Source organism: Ambystoma mexicanum, chromosome 2q (genome assembly GCF_040938575.1).
Source record: "Ambystoma mexicanum isolate Mex_15411 chromosome 2q, UKY_AmexF1_1, whole genome shotgun sequence".
NCBI lineage: Eukaryota > Metazoa > Chordata > Amphibia > Caudata > Ambystomatidae > Ambystoma > Ambystoma mexicanum.
Genome location: NC_090924.1, coordinates 608,522,097 through 608,545,492, shown reverse-complemented (window position 1 = coordinate 608,545,492; position 23,396 = coordinate 608,522,097). Strand labels below are relative to the sequence as shown.

Genomic DNA, 23,396 nt, shown 5'->3' with positions numbered 1-23,396 from the left:
TTCCCCACTCCCATTATGCCCTATGGGGCAGGAATGGGAATGGGGAAGGGTAAATGGGGATTGGGGAATTACCGCCCCGCCAACCTTGGAATGGGGCGGTAATTCCGCCAACCACCAAGGCGCTGCCGGTCCGGGTACGGCGTCAACCAAGGCGTTAATAGCGCCATTGGTTAGCGCCGTACTCGGAATGAGGCCCATGGTCTAGTAAAAATGTTTATTGTCCCTACGGGTCGGCCATGTTTTTTTAAGCCTAAGTGGCTCGATTTTAGAAAACTTTCCTAGGGACCTTACCTGAGTTTTCGTCCATTAAACGCACGCGAAAACAAGCACCAGGGAGCCGCCATTTTCTGATAATCCTATCATTTCTCCCATCGCCCTGGCTGACCTGCTTTTGCGGCACTAAATCAAATCCCCCGCCCCTGAGCCTGTCATCAGCAGACTCGTACCGCCCATTTCCCAACGCCAAAGCATGTCTTGTGTCAACATTCGCTGCGCTTCAGCTAATGACGTGTCGCCATGGAAATGGCAGGACGCCTCTTTCCTCAATAAGTATAAACAGACTGTTTCACAAAACACAGCAGCAGATTTTCGATTCCATTCCTCTCTCTGTGTTACTTTGAGTATTCTGTGACTCGTTTCAGTGCTCTGGCCAGCTACCTTCGCCGCTTGTAGCCCGTGTGAACAGATACCAGTACCACCGCTATAAATTATTTTAGTTTGTTTAACACACAATGGCTACAATAATGCCCTACATGTACGAGCCCGAGTATACCGAGGAGGAACTACTGGAAAGGGAAGCACGCGAAAACGATGGGGATTCGGACGGCAGTTGGCAGGACGAATCAACAGATGAAGAGCCTGGGCCTAGTCGCATGGACGGCGTCTCCACCTGGTGCACATGCAATCGGTGCAAGCTAATGCCAACTGAGGACGAGAACTGCTGCTGCCGAGAAAACTCGGGATGCCTGGCCTACATTTCGGAAGGTGAGCCACGACCGCAATGCATCACCGAGCTGCCAGGCTTCAGGGCAGCCTGCCTCACACGGGCCGTGTTGAGAATAATGATGGTGCTTATGCACGAACTTCGCGCAACTGTTCGTCCTCGTAATCCGAGTAACGAGTAAGTATACTCTGCTTGTCATGCCACTCCTATTTCATGTTCTTCTACTATATCCAAAATTACATCTACATATCATTGTAACGCATGTAAGTCGTTCAATAGTGTGCATTGTCTAGATAGCATTTGTCCGTGCAGAATGCCTTTTAGTTACAAGAATTGTCATTGACAACAAACGTTTATTAAACTTATCTTGGTCATTTAAAAACAGTTTGTTTCATTCCTTTTCACAGGTGGTACAGGCTGGTGGCCTATCGTTCCTTTACATGGTGGCTCCAAGGGAGGCTTGGACACCGCGTTCGAATAGTGATACCCGCCTGTGCCGTTCGTGCCATTAGAGAAACGTTCCCGAGTGACAGCGGTCAGTACAAGGGATTTTCTCTCGCTGTGCTGCAACCTGACCTGTATAATCTTTAAAGTCTTGTATTTTTGTGTCATGAAAATAAGATACAAAATAAAACACCACATATATTTTAACAACAGTTGTTTCGATTTTTTAAATGAATCAAGTGTGTCTCCATTCAAGGATGGACGTCAGACATCTGTGCTCCGAATGGGTGAAGGTCTGGTCGCTGTGAAGCAGGGTGGTCACTATCAATCTAAGCTAACATAACATATTCTCGATAATGCATGCACTAAATAACACCTGTTCAAAGTCTTTCAGTAGGTTATGTCTCTATAAAAGTCACACATATATCTATACTAACAATTACCATTGGATTATACAGGCCTTAGGGTCTTGACCACTATAATACACCGGTTGAAGTGTGGGTCTGTGTCACAAGAATCTCGGGTATGTGGCATTTGTTATTGATAAGCAACGATATACTATCATTGATATAAAGGCGATATACTATATATTGATATAAAGGCGGTTCGCGCCAGTGGATGAGTGCTGGCATGGGTGGCTGTCAGGGGCGCGAAAGGCCAAGGTGCCAAAGTACATGTACACTTCAAAAGGTATCCCACGCCAAGGGGCCATCGGTCACATGGCCTCCTCAGACCCCGTGTCTCCAGCCAGGCCTCCCCTTGAAGCAGGCCGCCCCCCTGCAATCCACATAAGTGTGTCTCCATTCAGCAGTCTTCCTGTGCCTTATCTGCACGCCCCAGGCCCATCCATCCCACCCCCCTCTATCAAAGGCGGTTCGCGCCAGTGGATGAGTGCTGGCATGGGTGGCTGTCAGGGGCGCGAAAGGCCAAGGTGCCAAAGTACATGTACACTTCAAAAGGTATCCCACGCCAAGGGGCCATCGGTCACATGGCCTCCTCAGACCCCGTGTCTCCAGCCAGGCCTCCCCTTGAAGCAGGCCGCCCCCCTGCAATCCACATAAGTGTGTCTCCATTCAGCAGTCTTCCTGTGCCTTATCTGCACGCCTCAGGCCCATCCATCCCACCCACTCTCTATCAAAGGCGGTTCGCGCCAGTGGATGCGCGCTGTCAGGGGCGCGAAAGGCCAAGGTGCCAAACTACATGTACACTTCACAAGGTATCCCACGCCAAGGGGCCATCGGTCACATGGCCTCCTCAGACCCTGTGTCTCCAGCCAGCACTCCCCTTGAAGCAGGCCGCCCCCCTAAGACCACGACATACATACGTCATTCATTCACAAACACACCCCTGTTTCTAATACTTTATAAACCACTTGATATGTCTCATGAGAACATCTTTGTGCTTTGCGAGTCAACTCCTGAACGTGTTACCTGGCAACCACTGAGACCTATGCTAATCTGCTCGTCGTCGTGCTATCCGTGAACTTCTGTGACCGCTTAGAGCAAACCCATCAGTGTGCTACCTGTGGCCACCCACCTATTCTCCTGCAACATACTGCTCTGCTTGCTGAATCCAACTGTTTGTTGGTCAAGTTAAGGCCATGTATCCTAGTCATATTTCGCAGATTTTTAAATTTCTATCTATTTGCGAGTTGAGTACACAATAGTGCTATGTTCATTGGTCTCATTGCTATTGACTTGAGTTTCCATTGCTATGCTATCAATAGATCTATTTATTTTCATCTGCGTCTATTGTCATCGAATTGCATCCTTCGGGGTCCAGTCTATAATGTAAGCATGTTTCCTTCTCGTGCAATACAGAACATCCAAGGGATGAGTCACATGTTCAGATTTTAGTCACATCATTTATACATTTCTGCAACTTATGCAAATACTAAGCCGCACATAATGAACTGGTATAGTTCCTGCGACCAAAACAAACCTTGCATTGATCATTGTATGACTCATTTACTTTTGTATCAAATCTTTATTCTTGAAGATTGTTTAATAATGTCGATATATACTTTTCAGATTTATCTACAATGCCTGCCTGTTCGATTAGCGGTTGCCCTTCGAAGACCCATGCAAAATCTGAAGGCACTAAAATGCATGTATTCCCGAAAACTGTTGATCGAATAAGAGAATGGGTCAGACATTGCGGATATCCACTGGATGAGCTGGAAAGTAGAGTCCACCAAGTCTTACAGGACAAGAGGGGTGATCGATACCGCATCTGCAGCTGGCACTTTTCCTTGGACATGTACACAACATCTTGGGTAACAAAGAAGAATAAACGGCAAACGACACGGAAATTGCTCGAAAACGCTATTCCCACTCTATTCGTCCACATTCCGCCACCGGTGAGTCAAGTGTTAGCTTTAGGCCTTGCGGTAGTGTGTAGGTATCCGAACGGATTAATTGATATCGTAGGTGTTCTATCCCTTGTAATAATTTCGATATTGATATGAGTGTATAGTTTTTTGAATAATGACATTCATATTCTTTTTCGATTTCATAACCCACAAACGCAATGTATATATATGGGAACAGGGAACTGTGCTGTATTGAGCATTTTTAAAGTATTCTGTCGCCTTACATGGCTATTTTTAATATTGGCATTTCATTATCAATCATTAATTTACCTTTACAACTTCTTGACTATCCCTTGAATCTGAAGCAAGAACATTCTACGTCCTTGACGTGGTCGCAGTTATCAACCACTTCTAGCGCGTATCAGGTAATCTTACTAGGCTAATCCGCTAAAGACTTGTTTTATGCATGTCAAGTAATAGTTTTATTTTTTTGTGTAATTATTTTACCGAATGTTTGGTTAGTGCTTTCCAATTGATATACACCTTAGTTATCGTCCACGGGTGTTTGTTTTCAGTTATAATTAGTGTTATCCATACTAATGCAAGTGCTGTCTTTCAGGGAGATGCTGAAGCGTCCGCCACATCTACAACATTTCTAGATGTTCTTCACCAGCAGGAGGTATGGATACTGACAGCTCCATCGAGCGTCATCATCAGAGCTGGAATTCTTGTCGTTTGATTGTTCTACACAATGTTTCATTCGTGGTTAGCCGTTGATATGTACCTGTGCTGTCGACCCCAGGTGTGTGTTATGTTTTCACTATTGTAATCCTCACTAATGCAAGTACTATGTTTCAGGCAGTTGATGGAGCGTCAACCCCTGCACTTGATGCAGAGCCTGACATTCAAGTAATTCCAGGGGAAGTGTAAGTGGGACCATGCGTATACGAATCGGCACAACAACTTTCGGAAGTGCGCACCACATTTGCAACATCCATAGATATTCTTCAGCAGCACGGGGTATGGATAATGACAGCTCCATCATGCGTGATCATATAACGTGATTCCATTTGCTATACTTTCTTCCCTATTAACAAAAGTGCTGTGTTTCAGGGAGACGACGAAGCTTCCACTACAATCACAACATCCAATTTAGATGATGCAGATGTAAATAAATCGGAGAAAGAAGTCGATGAAATGTGATCATATTTAGATTGTCCTTGATTCTTTTGGACAATGCATCATTTGCGGTTATCTCTTTATATGTACCTGTGCGTTCGACCCCAAGTGTGTGTTATGTTTCCAATATTGAAAACCATGCTAATCCAAGTACTGTGTTTCAGGGAGACGACGGAGCTTCCACCACAATCACAACATCTCATTTAGATGATGCAGATGTAAAGGAATCAGAGAAATAAGTCGATGAAATGTGATCATATTTAGATTTTCCTTGATTCTTTTAGACAATGCATCATTTGTGGTTATCTCTTTATATGTACGTGTGCCGTCGACCCCAAGTGTGTGTTGTGTTCCCAATATTGAAAAGCATACTAATGCAAGTACTGTGTTTCAGTGAGATGCGGATGCCTCCTCTCCAATACAACCATTCATGGCAGTCCATGCAGAGCCAGAGGTATGGATACTGACAGCTCCATCGAAATAGATCATCACTGGTCGAATACTTGTTGTTTGATTGTTGCACACAATGTTTAAATCGTGTTTGGCCATTGAGATGTACCCGTGTGTTCGTCCTCACGTGTGTTTTATGCTAACAATATTTTGATACATAGTAATGAAAGTACTATGTTTCAGGGAGACGATGGAGCCTCATTCCATGCTGTCTATGCGGATACAGAAAATATAGTCGTTGCAGCGTAAGAGGAAGGGAGGACATGCGGAAACAAATTGGAGCTACAGCATGCAGATGTTGAAGGTCGAGTCAAAAAAGTTGCAAAGAAAAAAAAACAAAAAATGGTTAGTTACAAACAGTTCATAACTTTAAAAAAATGTTTGTGCTGGGGACTATTTTATGTTTTTTTCCAGTCAATTGTACTACACTTGTGTTTAAACTGAACATCCCTTTTCCAATTTCTCCTCCAGTTACCCGTGGGTGTCAGAACTATACACACACAGACAGTGAAGCGAATGAGAGATGTGGCTTGCCAGACCGTGTACACTATGGAGGAACTATTAATTGAGGAGAGGCGTGTTCAGGCTAGAGATGCTCATGTCCAATGGCCAGAACATGAATTAACTGTGTTTGGAGACTACAGCAAAGTTGCATTGGACCATAGCTACAGTACGACTGCACCACCACAAGAAGATGTTATTGAATGTATTGAAGATAGCTCTGAAGTAGTTGCAGATCAATTCACACAATCTACACCCGCCAAAAATTTGCCACCAAAAATCCTGTCGACATTGTTGTGTTCTCCCATCAATGTTGAAGTAATAGATGTCGAAATGACAGAGAATGAACCAGCCACAGCATCCATAGACGAATCAGAACTTGATATCAGCGATATTACTTTCCAATGTGTTGAAATCTTACCAACGTCACAGGCCGAAACAACGTTGACGCAGGATGACAGTCTAATGAAAGAGAGCAAATACATTGTATTCGACAGTTGTTTGATGGAAATTATAAGTATGCTGAAATGTGTGCATTCCATTACAGGGAAAGTATGTGGGAAGCCATTGATTAATGTGACTTGTCAAATAAAAGGCAGTAACGTCAAAATAAATGCCACCTGTAGATTAAATCATAGGTTCTCATGGTCTGCACAAACGATGCTGGGGAAACTGCCAGCAGGCAATCTACTGTGTGCAGCTGCATCACTTTTTAGTGGCTCCAGTTTTAGAAAGTTAGAGGCTTTCTTTCAGTTTGTGGGACTCCATTTCATTTCTAAAGCGCTGTACTACATATACCAACGTGATTATCTGTTTCCGGTCATTAGTGATGCTTGGAAAATTGAACAATTGTCTCTAGCAAGTACATTCGAAGGCAAACGATTCAGGCTAGCCGGCGAAGGACAGTGCGACAGCCCTGGATTTTCTGCACCTACCACTTTCAGGACATGGATAGTAAGAAAATTGTGAGTTCAGTGGTCGTGCAGGTAACACAATGTACATCGTCAGTGGCCATGGAGAAACTAGGATTTATAAAATCAGTGGAATATCTACAATCAAGGGGAATGCACATCGACCTCATAGCCACGGATAGACACGTTTCAATTGCCAAGACAATGAGAGAGCAGTTCCCACATATTAAACATCAATTTGACGTATGGCATCTTGCTAAATCAATCAATAAGAAAATCTCGGCTGCAGGGAAAAAAAAAGGTTTTGAAAGTATTTTGCAGTGTTCCCATTCGATCACCAACCATCTTTGGTGGAGCTCAAAAACTTGTGAAGGGTCAGTGGAAATACTACTTGAAAAATGGCGGTCACTGATGCACCACTGTACCAACGTTCACCGCTGGACAACAAATCAACATTTCCACCAATGTGAACATGGCCCTTTGTCCCCAGAGGAGGCACGGAAGAAGAAGTGGTTGATTCCATCTTCACCGACACACATAGCCATTGAGAAGATTGCTTTCGACAAAACTCTATCAAGAGATTTGAGAGGACTGACAGAATTCTGTCACACAGGAGATTTGGAGGTGTTCCACAATATGTGCCTAAAGTACAGGCCAAAGCGCTTGCATTTTAGCTTTCGCGGCATGAAACATCGCACTCTACTAGCGGTCTTGGCCCATAACAGCAATGTCGGACGTGAACAATCTAGGACTAGGGGTAAAGTAAGGATGCCTCGCTACACTAAGGTGTTTTCAAAACAAAGTCAGCAATGGGTGATCAAACCAGTCTATGATGAAATGCAGTTCGACTTTGTGAAAGGCCTTATTGTTGCTGTGTTAGAGAAGCACAGATATGGAATTTTGGACGTTTCTGTGCAGAGAAGTGATCCATTGCCACCGAACAGTGCGACTGTGCCATGCCCACCCGAAGCACAGCTGATTGTGAAGTACAAATCCCGGTTTAAATAATTGCAATACGATTGTCTTTTTGTAAATAAATGTTATTGTACAGTGTACCTTTAACCCTAACCCCTACCTTCACCATCATGGGTGGCGAACAAGCTGGGTGTCATCTTTGAATTCTCTCTATTCACCTCATATATGTGTATGTATATATTTTTCTCATGTCTCATCTCATGTAAATGTAAATGTAAACGGAGGGGAGGCTTGCGTATTGCAAATAATAAAACAAACAAACAAACAATAAATCTCACTTTTAACTCAACTCCTGTGGTACTTTATACTTTCCCTGACCTTCCGCCAAAAATTAAATGTCTCAATTTGGGCTGCAAAGCTCGCAGACAACGGGGACAAAATTGGGGCACTTAGAACGCGCCAGCCAAGCGGGTTGTGGCATTTGGGAGAGAAGCCAGTTCGCATTTGCACATTGAGGCGCACTACATAGACGGATTCTAAACTTCAAGTTCTCACAGATGCCTATACTACGTGATGTTGCAAATAAAGAATGCGAAGGACAGCGGCTTTGATTTTCAGCTCGCGCCCAGATGAGGCCCACAAGTCGCACTGGAAGTATAAGGATCTATTGTTTTTTGACCTTGAGACAGGACCATGCCAAAAGAACTACATTTGAAGGGGGTGCGCAATAACGTAAGAGACGATAAGGCAGAAAATTCAGAAACTAGACCGAGTTTCATTTTAGTTCAGTATACGAAAAATCGTTGTCAAGAGCACAGTCCGTTTTACAGACTGCATTACGAAGAGACACAATGGAAATTTCAAATATAATATAAGTAAATATTTACACGCTTTTATACCGGAATGAAGATTTAATGAATGTATGCATGAATAAATGAATGAATGAAGAGCTAGGAAAAGCAAGGAAAATGTGTTCGTAGTGGGCACATGGGCATGCAGGTCCACTGGTCTCACCGATCTCGGTCCTTGGCCCAGCCACTTTTCCCTGCACTGCCTACCTGCACTACTGGACTGTCTCTGTATCCTTCAGCCCCTTCTCCCAGCATTTACCTTGCACTGGCCACCAGCTGGCCCTATTATTTAATTTGTATTCAACTAACCATGTACAGCACTTTCTTCCCCCCTCCCCCCTTCCCCATGCGCGATCAGAAAGACACCTGGCCTAGTAGGATCGTTGTCTGTCTGCCCTTGTTCCCCACCTGCCTCGTCGCGCCTAGAAACACTTGAGTATAGGCGCGTTACAAATGCCATATGATATATCATATCATTCCTCACGCATGTAGACTAACTGTCCTTTATCATTGTGTGTTGGCCTCGATTTATTTCGTTACTTTTCGCATTGATTTTAGAGCCGAGCATACTCCATTGAACTATCCTTGCAAGCAAATAGTTTCTGATCGTCTGTAATAAATAAAATAAGTAATATTAATGAAGATCGGCTGGCGAGACTAATTATAATTTTTTTGTTTTCACAACAGGTATTTGCTCCCCTTCTGCTACTGCCATCGGTTTGAGACACCAGCAGATGGCTTTTACAGTAGACACCTGCAGCTTTGTGTAAAGAACTGGAGCACACTGACAATTTTATGGGACGATCGTCAAGGGCCCACATGCCCTTACGCTGTACTAGTGGCTAGAAGCAACATATCAACCTTTACAATGGACTAGTGCCTAGTTGATGGAACAGCCTTGCGGTTCACCGTGCTTCCAAAGTGCTTCTTTTAACGAAAAGCAACACCCTGTGTACCATGGCGGATACAGATAAAAGAAAATAAATGGCTTTCGGAGTTCATATGGCAATTGCTGAATATTCTCTAGACATTTAATGTAAAATAAATGTACTTTACCAAATGTACCGTGTTGCTGTTTGATTTTAAAGTACAGTTTCATATTCCGAATTGTGGCGCGCTGTGTTGTGAGATGGTCTGTGTTGGTTTCCGGGTTCTGTGTGGAGTCGCGTAGAAGACGACTGGGCACGTTTGCCTACGCAGCACAGTAACGTCACGGAGAGAGGCGGGGAATATGAATGTTTTGATAATGTCAGGCTCAGGGGCGGGGGAATTGATTTAGTGCCGCAAAAGCAGGTCAGCCAGGGCGATGGGGGAAATGATAGGATTATCAGAAAATGGCGGCTCCCTGGTGCTTGTTTTCGTGTGCGTTTAATGGACGAAAACTCGGGTAAGGTCCATAGGAAAGTTTTCTAAAATCGAGCCACTTAGGCTTAAAAAAACATGGCCGACCCGTAGGGACAATGAAAAATGTTACTAGACCATGCCTTTAAGTAAGCCTTGAAGCTCACGAGGGGCCACATGAATTGATGTGACACCTTAGCGAAACACGTGTTGGCAGGTACATAGGTACGATATCTGGCAGGGATTTAGACAAGATATATAATGACTGAACAAATGCACTGTACATAAATGCATTTGCTAAGTATTTATTGTTAGCCAGGAACTGAGATATGATATACATTTGCTAAATCAGTGGATGAATTTGTGGTATTGCAAAAGAATATAAGATGAAGTTGTTTAAATAAATTTGACAAATGGAATGGAATTTATGTAGATGATTTATATGTTCCGGCAAAGGTTACACAGGAAATAGGGGGAATTTCAAGAGTATATAATAAGAAACTAATTGAGCGCACTTTGAGATGAGCTGAAGTTGAATTTAAGTTCATAACGATGGTAGTAAGAGGTAGCAACAGTGAAGGAAGTGAGTAGCAGGCAGAGAGGTAAAATCAAAGGGTGGAGGTAGGAAGGCAGAATGTGTGAGGCAAGGGATAACAGAGTGTTGTGAGGAAAACAGCATGGCCTCCAATGTAGAACAGGGCCAGAAGACATTGGGCCTCATTACACGGATGGCGGTAAATCCTTACCACCTTATTACGAGGTCCCTTTGCGGGTTGGGGGATTTAACGCCTGCTTTTTGCAGGCGTTAAAATCCAACCCGCAAAGGGACCTCGGAGCTAATTACGGCACCGCAAAATTGCGGTGCCGTAATTAGCGCCTTCCCCATTCCCATAGATCCCTATGGGGCAGAAATGGGAATGGGGAAGGGCAATGGTGGAAGGGGGATTTACCGCCCCTCCAACCTTGGAATGGGGCGGTAAATCCCCTTTCCACCAAGGCGGTGCCGGTATTTTACCGGCATGAGCCATGGCGCTAATAGCGCCATGGCTCACCGCCTACCGTGTAACGAGGCCCATTGTGCCTATGAGAAAAAAAAGTGTGACGTCGGGCAAAAGCAGGCACCATTCCTAATTCCCTAAGAACACTAAGCGGGGCCAGGAGAGGGAGAGTTACAGAGGGTCTAGGGAGTCCCCCTAAGGAGTTAGATAGCCAAGGCCTTGGGGAAGCCACACTTAGGGCGTCATTACGAGGTGGGCGGTAAGGGATTACCGGCACCGGTAAGGGCACCAGTGCCGGTAATGCCTTACCGCCCTACTACGAGTTCCCTTTGCGGGTCCCTACGTAACGCCTGGTTTTTGCAGGCATTAAGGATGGGACCCGCAAAGGGACTCTAGAGCTAATAACGGTACCGCAATTTGCGGTACCGTTATTAGCGCCTTCCCCATTCCCATTGTGCCCTATGGGGGCTCAAATGGGAATGGAGAATGGCCCTGGCGAATGGGGAATTACCGGTCCCTCCGACCTCGGAATGGACCGGTAATTGCTCCGTTCACCAGGGCGGAGTCGGAAGGGTTTTGGAGGCAGCCATGGAGCTAATAGCTAATAGCTCCATGGCTACCTCCAACCTCGTAATGAGACCCTTTGGCCCTCATTACGAGTTCGGCGGTAGCCATGCCGCTATTGGCTGCATTGGCTGCCGCCGAAATCGCGTCCGGGTCCGGGTCCTCAGAATGAGGAATAACCGGGCCATTCCGAGTTCGGAAGGCCCGGTAATTCCTCCCTCCAAGGACCCGGACCCGGTCCTTCCCTATTCCCATTTCAGCCCCCATAGGGCTGAATGGGAATGGGAGAGGGAGCAAACAACAGGCCATTACGAGTTGGCCCGTTGTTTGCTCCCTCTTCCCCTCGCGGGACCCGGTAAGCATGCCTGGTTTGACCAGGCGTTGCTTCCTGGGTCCCGCGAGGGGACCTCGTAATGAGGCGGTACGGGGTAAACGGCGCCGGCACCTTTTACGGGCCGTTTACCCCATACCGCCAGGGTCGTAATGAGGCCCTTAGTCTTGAAAAGAAGAAAAGACAGTAGGGGGTCACCTGGTACTAGTTACTAACCTCCCGTTACGGATGCCTGGGTTAGGGAGGTGGGAAAGACCAGGGAAGTTAGGAGAGACAGGGCCGGTCCCAGTGCTAAGCCCCACTCCCTGAGAACATGGCAAACCCTAAAGATTCCTTTTTAGGAACATACAGCCATTCCAGCTGCTGTATTAAGTTCAATGAACACCTTTTGACTATCAGACAGCATGAGCATGGTTATTTCTGGTGGACACACCGTCACCAGAAAGAGAGGGTTGAATGGCCAGCAAGAGAAATAGACAAGTATGAGGAACTTCAGTGAAGTATCATTCAAGAGTGGGACGGTGTGAAAGATCAGGAGAGAACACAAGGGGAACATTAGGATATGTTGGGGAGGTATGAAATGGGGGGGCATTAAGACACATCTGGGAGTGGAGGGCAGTTCCTTGCAGTGGATAAAAGAAGGGGACACTCTAAGTGATCAGAGAGTCACTAGGCATTAAGACTCACTGAGTATTAGGCGAGTTGAAGGACTGATCTCCAGGTAAAGGAAGAAAAACATCAGTAGCAGGAAGAAAGTAAGATTCAGAAGAGCAAGAGGGAAGAATATTAAGATGAGGATAGGTGAAGTCTGTGGAAGACACTGATAAGTGCCCAATGGGGTACAGATGGTGAAGAGCTGGAGCAGCTGCAGTAAAGGAACACAAAAGCAGAAGAAGAACTTGGGAGGCAGAAGGAGTAAGGGGGCAGGCCCATAATTAGGAGAGAGGTGTGATAAGCCCAAGAACCTAGGAACCTGGCCTACTGGTGTGGAGGTCACTTGGGGAAGATTAGTCCAGTATAGTTAGCAACCCTCCCAATCTATGGTCCTTTCTGAGCCCACCTCTGAGATGCCAAAGAAAGCAACAGCCTGCAGTATCCGCTTTTACATCATGGAATTGATCTAAGTATGGAGATATACGTAATGTGATTTGCTTTTGAAGACCTTCATGAGCCATCTAAGGATTTGAGGTTACTAGTTGTGGACTAAGCCAGAGACTAAATGGCAAAAGAAGTGTTCATGAATGCATGAAAACCTACACAGCTGAGATTTACATGAGGTGCCAAAAGAGCTCAAAACTGGGGTCAAAACGACAACCCAAGTCTGGGGCAATAAAAAAGCATCCTATAGACAGTATAAGATCAAGGGGACAGACTTCCTTTTATTTATGATAGAATTAAGGTCTGGGAGACTTTAGGAGTAGAGCAGGCTGTGGAGAAAAAGCATCTCCACCGTTTAGTTAATTTGCAGTTGTATCAGAACATTTGTTTGAGATATTCTTTGGTAAAGATCCCAACATTTGTGGTAAAGTTTACATTTTTCCCATTTGTTATTTTGACCAGAAACTGTAAGTTCCCTAATAAATATGTACTTTACTGAAGTCTTGGGTCATGTCTGGTCAACTGATCCCCTCTCAGTTATGTGACAGATTATGTCAGAAGTGGGATCATTGGGTGCTGACATAAGGCAAGGATCTGCCACAACATCATTTCTATTTATTTATTGGGAATTTATAATGCGCCTATACACAAGGTGTTTCAAGGCACAACAAGACAGGAGCGGAGGGATGAGGAAAAACAAAAAAAGTCCTATTAAGCCTTGTGATATTCAGATCGTGCAAGTGCAGTAAAAGAGAAGTGCGGGGTGGCAAGGGGGAAATACCAGTCAAGGCGGAAGGGCCCATAAGTTAAGCAAGTGCAGGGGGGGTGCAGGTGGACAGTGCCAGGGGAATGCAGAGACTATAGGGGAGAGAGGATCCATGTGCTAAGTGTCAGGGGTGGGACTGGAAGGGCTAAAGGGGTGCAGGCCCAGCCAGGCAAGTGCAGGGGGAGAGATCCCATAGGGCAAGTACAGGTTGGGGGGGCAGGCGAGACCAGGTACAGGGGTAGACTGGTCGAGGAGGGTCTGGTGGCCTGTAGGAATCTGGAGGAAACCAGGCATCCAGTCAAGAGGCTGAGGGGGAGAGCGAAGGAGGAAGGAAAAAGGATGGTCTTGAGAAGCTTCCAGAACTTAAGAAGATCCGGCTCAAGTCTGAGAGGGGCAGGGAGTCCATTCCAGAGGGAGGCACCTGCAGAGGAGAGAGATATACCCTGCACGCTCTGCTTGGTAAAGCGTCTGATCTGCAGAAAGTTGGAGCTAGAAGACCAAAGGGCTCTAGAATGGAAGTATTTAGGGAGCAAGAGTTGGATGAAGCGGGGTCCTAGGCCCCAGAAAGCCTTGTGGATGATGAATATGGTCTTGAACTTGATCCTTGCAGCAACCAGGAGCCAGTGGAGAGATTTTAGGGCTGGAGAGATGCGGTCCCTGGGCTTGACACCAAGGATAAGTCTTGCAGTCCTATTCTGGATTAGTTGAAGGGGGCGAAGGGAGGATTTAGGCACATTGAGGAAGAGGCTGTTGCAGTAGTCCAGCATGAAGAGGACCAGAGCCCTGGAGACATTGAGTTTCTGGGGGAAGCTGAGAAAAGGGGGAATGCCTCTGAGGAGGTTCAGTTGAAAGTGGGCCTTCTTGGCAAGGTCTGTGATGTGAGGAGAGAAGGAGAGAGAGGAGTCAAAGGTGACACCAAGGTTTTTTGCCTCACAGGAGGGTGAGGAGAGGGGGCCTATGGAGGGCAGTCAGATTGTAGGAGGGAAGGAGGGACTAGGGTTCCCAATAAGAAGGATCTAATTTGTTAGCAGTGCACCATGCCTGAATAGCAGACAGACAGTTAGGAATGAGAGAGGAAGAGGAGGAGGCAGAGGATTGAAGCTTGAAGGAGAGCTGCGTGTCATCCACATAACACTAGAGGTTAGGAGAGAAAGCAGACATCTAATGGGCTAGAGGGGCAAGGAAGATGTTGAAATGTCAAGGCAAGAGAATAGAGCCCTGAGGGACACCACAGGTGGAGAGTGAGATGGAGGAGAGAAAAGGGCCCAGTTGAAGCTGGGAAGGTCGGTCAGAAAGGAAGGTCACCCAGCCCAAAGTAATAGTACCCTCATGCCCAGCCCTACTGAGAGGTTCTGGCTCCAAATCCAAAGTGGGGACCTAGTAGCTTCCCAGCCGTTGAAGCTGAGTTAGTAACCAACCATAACGACACTGAAAGTCCCAAAAACAGACATGTTAAGTGAGTTTTTCTCTACTGCTGGACTCTTGGTAATGAGAGTGGCAAAACAACATCGTCAGGATAAATAAGGAAAAGGCAATGTTGATTCTGTTGAGAGGCAGATGAAAATGCCATCCATAGCTTCTGCTCCACCCTCAGCCCAATACTGCACATTGGAGAAATGTTATTAAGACAACCGTACCATCCTTATCCCAGGAGGTTAGAGCAGGAGGGCGACATGATATAAGCTAAAGATGGCAAGAGTACCCAAACTAATGTTGTGACAATACAGGTGCATGCATTAGACCCAAAGCAAATGCGCTTGGACTATGAAGAAAACGCACACTAGGTAATATATGCATTTTTTACATAAAGAATATTAACATATAATCCGTAAAACCTGAAGAATACTAACATAAGCAATGTATAAGCTGATTGCAACATGAACGACACGCGAATATAGCTCACTAACATAGAAATGCACCAATAATGGGCAGCCATCTTTTCCAAAATGGAAGTCGCAACTTGCTTCTAATTAAACAAAAGACCTCAAGGCTTCATGAGAACTCAAGATGCTGAAATCACAGAAATACAGATCCGTGTACAACTCAGGCAGTAGCTGGAAACCATAGCCAAGGTTACCATGAAACAAGGGAGGGTCATAACGTTTCAGAGACGGTATGAGATAGCAATTCCCATGACACTGAAGGATACTCCCAGAATAATTAAAGTTGAAACAAGCTCAACCGTCTACTGTTAGCCAGGTGCACACAAACTATAAGCCAACAAAACAGAAAAACCCAATAGTGTTCCCAGTGGTAAAAGAAACCATAACGCTCACATTAACATTAGCTGAAATCCTAATACATGCAGGGTAAAATAATTCCAACCATGGTCCCATCACACGTGATCCATAATTGGCAAACACTGTCTATTCCTTAGAAACCAACACAGATAGGACACCTGCTGTGTTCCCTACACACACTCCCAGACACGAGACATCGCATAAGGCCAAGTACAAAGAAATCACCCTGGCTCATGGCCGAGGAATAAGGGATGGCATTTTTTTTTATTGAATGGAAAGCAGCCCATGCAACTGTCTCCCCCTACTCGTGTCTGGCTCATGTCTTGATGACCTGTTAATCTAAATGTAGCCAATCCCCTTGACCAATCCCTTGTCCAAATAGGTTTTGTACTGAGAGATTATGGTGTGGTGTGAGGAATGATGAGATTTGAGTATTTAATCCATTGTTTGTATTTAATTAATCGAGAGCTCCAAGATTCTGATGCCCTGCTTTATTTCTGATGTCAATAAAGCCAAGTTTTGCCTTGCACGCTGTCTTCTTCGGTTATCTAGTCTGGCTTTGACTGTACACATTTCCTGTGGGTAATCTGGGACTTTCCTGGGCCGTTTTAACAGATGATAGCAGAGGTGATAGTTTACTAGGTGTCGTGGGAGTGTTGAGGGATCCCTGCTGCATCCATGAAGACTGTAGAGGTGACCTGTGGAGAACGGGATAGCGCATAACACAGGGATGTTGACAGCAGCCCCTTTTGGAGAAAGTACTGTCCGGTCACCACAGGCCACCCCGTGGGGCATGAAGGGTTATGAGGCTGACTGGGGAGAAACAACGCCAAAGACCTTCGGCAAATCATGGATGTTAGTATGACATCGGCCTAGCAAAATGGGGGGAGGGGATTGTTTGTATATTGGGGCATTGTGATGAAATTAAAAGATAAATGATAAAGAGATAGCTTCTGACAAGGGTCAGGAAAGATCACGTGGTAAGCCTCATCACAGGTCAATAATAACTAATACCTCACATGGAGTTTGGGAAGATGGCCATAGTGTATTTATTTGTGCAGTAATTGCTTGCGCCAACCTTATGTTGTGAGAAAATTCAGGCTTTGTAGAAGTGGTTTTGTGTATATTGTGGAAGACGCAAAGTAGTAGTGTGGATGAAGGAGTGTGGGTGGGTGTGGGAGCAGCGAGGTGGGTCTGCAGAGAGCATGAGTGATAGTTGTGGCGTCACTCAGAAGGATTGTAAGGCACATTGAGGTGGGGTGTTAGGAGCATGAGTGGTGTTATTGTGGTGCTGCTCTGAAGGATTGTGTAACCAAGGGGAGTGGCCTCAGAGAGAGATGCAGAGGTTTTAATTGGAGAAGTATTATTGGGGAAGGTTGTGAAAGAGAGGTGAAAGAGGGTGAGTGAGAATCGAAATAAAGATTGGTAAGTATGGGTAAGTTACAGTGTGACGTATCACTATGGGGGATACTCCCACCATTCACCTGTGCAAAGCATTACCCCGGTACAAGGCCAAAATCCTTAAATACCATGCACATTGGGTTCGGGACACGGCAGACAAAATGTTTATGCCCTGGTCACAAGAAGGCACTCATTAGAGGGCAGTACTCCAACACATGTCCACCTATTTGCATTCAACGTATAAGGGAAAACAGTTACATAATAGACTAGCCATTCTGGAACTATGGAACATGTATGGGGAGGAGGTAGATAGCCACCTGTGAAGGAATGGATGCTTAATTAGCATCACAGAGGGGGTATAGCACCCACGACTACTCCTCATCCACCCCAGAACAGGGATCCATCTTTAGAAGCAAACACTAAAAGCAGCTGCATGGTATGCTAATCCCACATATACACCCCCACGTACAGTAGTGTAGCTATTATAAGTACAGAAAAAATAAATAAACAACTACCAGTGTCCACGCACATGGAATATGACGGGAGCTGTGACTAACAAGCAAAACTGACAGAAGCTGAGGAGGAGGTTCAGAGAGAGAGAGGCAGGCAGGGTAACAGGGAGGAGACAACGATTGTACCAAATGAATGGGTAGTGGGACAGATAATGCTCAAATTAGATGGAAAGGACATGGATGATTAAAAAAAAAGAAAAAGGGAAGTTAGAGAAAGACAGGAGCAAGAAGGAGAGAAAAGAGCACTGGAGGAGAGATAAAGAGAGCAGAAAAGGAAGGAGGAAGAGACAGAAAGATAGAATGGAGTAGAAAGGGAGAGGGAAAAGAAGCGGGAGGTAGAAAGAGAAAGAGAGAAGAGCCGAGAAAATAATGGAAACATGAAAAATTAAGAAGTGACGAGAGGGAAAGAGAAAGGAAAAAAGGGGAAGAAAGGGAAAGGCAAAAACGAGATGCAGAAAGACGTAGGGAAAGGCGACAAAAAGAAGTTGATGATATTATTAGGGGGCATACACTCCCAGACAGAGAATGAGACAGGAAGCAGAAACAGAGAGAGGAGAGAGTAGATTAAAGAGACGCTGCAACCAAGTTGATGAGATTCTTAAAAAACATATTCTTTGTCATGGAGAGGAGGAAGGGGCTCTATGAAGGAGGATTGGCAATCTGTACTCGAGCATGAAGGATGGCACCAGCAGCATAAAGCAGAGTAGAGGTGGTGCTCCACAAGAGGGAGGAAGGAACATTTTGGAGGATGTGATGAGTGGATCATATAGGACAAGTCCCATTGGAAGACTACAATTCAAAGATAGAGAGGATGACTAAGGTGATGACAGTGAATATATTATGCGAGAAGACGAAGAGAGAGAGGAAGAAAGTGGAGAGGAGGAGACTTCCTGGGCACCTTCTACATGCATTTGGATAGGGAAGGAGATAGCATGGTTAGATTTGGAAGAAGCAGTGAGAAGGCCGGAGCCCGTTGAATATCCCAGATGCCCGAAGGTGCGATAAAATAGTTTAGAGGAAAGAACACTGTACGTGTATAGGCTGAGGAATTTACCTGGTCCAAAGCGAGTTAGTATGACAGATGCAGTGACCAAGTCAAGGGGCTCAACTGCACTCAGACAGGATGCAAAATTAACACCACTGCCCTTATTGGAGAAAGGGAGAGGACTGCTACAGTATATACCCTAGCCACATTTATGACATGGGACATAAATAATTTAATTAGCAAATTGCCATCATTCACATCAGGGGCGGGCAAATGGATCTATGAATTAGAGAGAATGACAGCTGGGATGACCTTAGCAGTAGGCGACATAAAGAACCTGCTTGCTGCAATATTAGGGGAGCTATCAGATGACATTTGGAAATGAGCAGGATATCCCGGGGAGGACAGCACTAAACACTAACCATGACAGAGCACCTTTTAATAATTGCTGAGCTGACATATGGAGAGCACCCAGGGTACAGTATCTAGACTCGTCAAACATGAGCACCATTGTAACCCGCAAAAGGAGAGCAGATGAGGACCCGACTGCTTATATCCAGGACATTCAAGATAAATAGCTGCTAGAAACTAGTGAACCATGGGACAAAAATATAACTATTATTCATCACATTTTATGTCAGGGACCTCGAGAGGAAGTGCAAAGATAATTGAGAAAGATTGTGGGAATGGAAGTAAAGCCATGGGCAGAGATTCTGTTGACTATTGTTTGATTCAAGAGGGGGATGATATACTCCCCACAATATATCACAGAGCCTCCCGGATATTATGCCCAAGATCACACGCAGTATATGGCACAATTGCTATAAATACAACAGATGCAACAAGGGATGCCACCCCAAACACAGAAAACACTGATGCACACAAATGCAGATGCAGGTACCAGCACAACAGAACGTAGTGACATTGTGGAACGCAAACATATTGCTGCAGGCACGTACACCTAGTATAGGGGGTGTGACAGTAGTGGGAGGGAATCATTTCACTGGAATAGGACTGGGCATGTATCCGCAATAGGACAGCCTACAGAAAGACTTGATGTGTTCCATCCTTTCGAACACACCAAACTCATAAGAAGATCTGAGGGTCGGAGTGACCATAGGTGCCAAAACATTTTCCTTCCTAGTGGATACAGGGCAAATTGATCATCTGTCTGAGAAGGGAAGTTCCCAAAGTCAGGCATTGGCATGAATGCAAGGATTTTCTGTGGCGACAAACACGGTTCCTTTTACTGACAAATTAACCATTACCATAGGTGAACACAAGATGTCTATGCCATTATTATATTCCCGTAAGACACCAGTTAACATGGAAGAGACTTGAAGAGTAAATTAAACATGATGATATCATTTACAGACCACAAAATAATATGTTTTACCCCAGGGATCCATTATGTGAATGCACAGGAATTCATAACAGAATTTTATGGCCAGGAAGAACCAAGAGGAGGGCCACAAAACCTGGAAGTATTCATTTAAGGGGTACACATATTACTAGCATGGCTCCCAAGAATACAGGACAGACTATTGCGTTTACCCACAGAATTTTTGTTTCGGCCAGAAGTACCCACGGACGTGGAGGAAGGGCAGATAATTGCAGTTGAGTTAGAAGCAGCAATAGTGAGGAAAGACAGAGTAATTTTGCACGGAGTTGATGGTGAGGGGGTAAACTGGAGAACAGTGATAGCTCTTGATGCAGGACATATGTTGACTGACTTAACCAATGAAAGCTTGTTTACAGATGATGACTCAGATGATGAAATGATGTTTAATACAAGTGTTACATATCAGTTAGAAATTGAGAAAAGGGAGATACCGCAGAGAATGTCACTAGTAAAGAAAGTACAACCTTTTCTCCAGGAAGATTTGGCACACATACCAAGCACATTGTGGACCAGTAGTCCATATGACGTTGGTCTACTGAAAGGGGTGGGGGCAATTAAAATAAAATTGAAGATGGAGTTATTTTACCCCAAATAAGACAATATCCCATGCTAAAGCAATCTGATGAGGGTATCTATGAAACTAATGCTGCCTTGATACGACAAGGGATACCAGTGCCTTCAGAATTCCCATGTAACACAGCTGTGTACCCGATCAAAATGGCAACGGGGGGTTGAAGCGCTTTATGCAGGACTTATGCCCTCTGAATAATATTGTTGAGGGAGTATTCCCATTGGCTACGAAGCCAGCCACAATATTATGTGACATCCTGTCCAAAGCTAAATGTTTTACAGTGATTGATTTAAAGAATGTTCTCTTTTCAATCCCCTTACATGAAGAGTCACATTATTTGACCGTGTGCACTTACCGCAGAAATGTATTTAAACATACTCGGTTACCCCAGGAGTACTGTGAATCGGTTATATGTGATTTTATCATTCCACAAATATCAACAATAAAAAATTGTGGTGAAATAAGAGGTATAATTTTCAGAGCGTCCCTATGCTTGCGTCGGAGTAGGAAATTACATTGTGGAATAAAGAAATACTGTTGCCATCAGCAAGGAAGGAACCTGAGTCATGTTTACCAATTCTAGTATTCTTCATGAAATATAACACATGTATTGGCAAAAGGCATACAAATTAGAAATTAAAAAAAAAATAGCAGAATTAAAAGCTCTGTCAGAAGGGGAATCCTCAAATGGAACTGGATTTAAACTAATATGCATAAAAATGCCATTTCACATTGCAGCATATTGCGTTTATCTTAAAATATTAAAATGTACCTGTTAATAGTTCTCACAAAATTAAGCAAACACAATTGATAAGGAATAAAATAATACAATATCAAACTTACCAAACTTCACGTTGTAAATATCCGTCCATGTGTTGCACCATTTTGAAAATATATGTTTTTTTCTGATTTCCAAGAAGAAATCCACAAATCCAAGACAATATCCTGTAAAATCGATCCAAAATCCTGAATAAATGAGCATCCAGAAATAATCCATCAATCCAAACAAAGTATTCAGTGAAAGCATTACAAAATCCAATGAATCCAATAGAAAACAATCCCGAATGTGATAAAATCCAAGTTACAAAATGTAATCCAACGATTCAAATACAGTGTGCCCGAAAAAACATTTTCAAATCAGAGAATCTGAAGAAAAAACATCCAATAATTTGAAATAATCCAAGTTTCCAAAAGTAATTCAGTGATCAAAACAAAGTATCCAGAGAAAACATTCCAAAATCCCAAAAGATGTAATCCAGCAACCCAAAAACAGTGGGGGTCATTCCGAGTAGGGCGGTAAGGGTTAACGGTCACCGTTAACGAGACCGGTGCCGTTAAACCCTTACAGCCCTATTCCGAGTTCCCTTTGCGGGTTGGTACTTAACGCCTGCTTTTTGCAGGCGTTAAAAAACCAACCCGCAAAGGGACCTAGGAGCTAATTACGGCACCGTAATTTACGGTGCCGTAATTATCGCCTTCCCCATTCCCATTGAGCCCTATAGAGCAAAAATGGGAATGGGGAAGGGCCCTTGGTGAATGGGGAATTATTGACCCCGCCAACCTTGGAATGGGGTGGTAATTCCGCCATTCACCGTGGCGGAGTCGGAAAGATAACGGCGTCAACCAAGGCGCTAATGGCGCCTTGGTTAACGCCAGGGTCGGAATGAGGCCCAGTGTCCTGAAAAAGCATTCCAAAATCCAAAGATCCAAGACGAAAAACATCAAAAAATGTGAAACAATCCAAGTTCCAAAAAGTAATCCTAAAAAATCCAGCGATCCAAACACTGTATCCCTTAAAAAATATTCTTAAAAACCAAAGAATCATGGAAAAGTGTTATCAGTCAGAGGTCGGCTATGCTTCACAAGGTGAAGGCAGGCACACATGCGACTACCTGTCTAAAGAACAAAGTGGCTCGATATCCCTTCTGATGTGGACTATGGCGCTTTGCAGCCCCGTTCCTCAGGCAATGGAGATTGCAATGGAAACAGGCTGTTGCAGCTGTCTCTCATACCAACGTGAACCACAATCCCCATCATGCCTGGGTCACGTGTCAGGAGCAATCAATGGCTGTATAGAGATTCGTTTCATTCAGGTTTAAAGACACATGCGTATTGTGAGACGCTGCTTCCAATTGAATTTCTTTCCGGTATTCTGAAGTTTTGCCTTCGATCCGTTCTTCAATTCCTGGTGTACCGAACTCTGCTTTCGTTTCCAAAGACTGCCCTGTGTTTCGTTCTGACCTGCTGATTATCCGTGTACCGTCCCATTTCCTGTTTCCTCTGACTGCTTTGAGAATTCCCTTCTGCCCTCTTGATTTTCTGTGTACCAACACTTTTCCTGTTACACGGACCGTCATTTGCTCTTGCCTTTGCAACTTGTTGATTTCCCGGGCACCGACTCCCTGCCTGTCCACGGACTGATATTTGCTTACGGACAACTTCATTGCCTGCTTTACGGACTAGGTAAAATCACGTTCTATCGTGTCCTTCCTACGCTGAGACACAGTAATTCGCGGGGAATCTTCCCTTAGCCCTGATTAAAGCACAACACTACACGCCACCCCACGTACTGAACTACTCCACAGATCTTTCTTGGTGGCTATTGGGGATACCTTAAGAAATGCCTTCCTCTTCATCCCAACTCTAGTGTTTCTGCTCTACTGGAGGACCATTGGACTCTTG

At 44.7% G+C, this 23,396-nt stretch overlaps 1 protein-coding gene across 1 annotated transcript in view; it reads right to left on the bottom strand.

The window, feature by feature from the left end:
- Nucleotides 1-12,415: 12,415 nt before the first annotated feature.
- The window catches only part of LOC138568785 (presequence protease, mitochondrial-like), a 161,222-nt gene continuing 150,241 nt past the window's right edge, over nucleotides 12,416-23,396 (bottom strand). Inside the window, exon 7 of the mRNA XM_069646561.1 lies at nucleotides 12,416-12,604. Within this exon, the coding sequence (XP_069502662.1) occupies nucleotides 12,416-12,604 (189 nt within the window). The remainder of the gene's footprint in view (nucleotides 12,605-23,396) is intronic.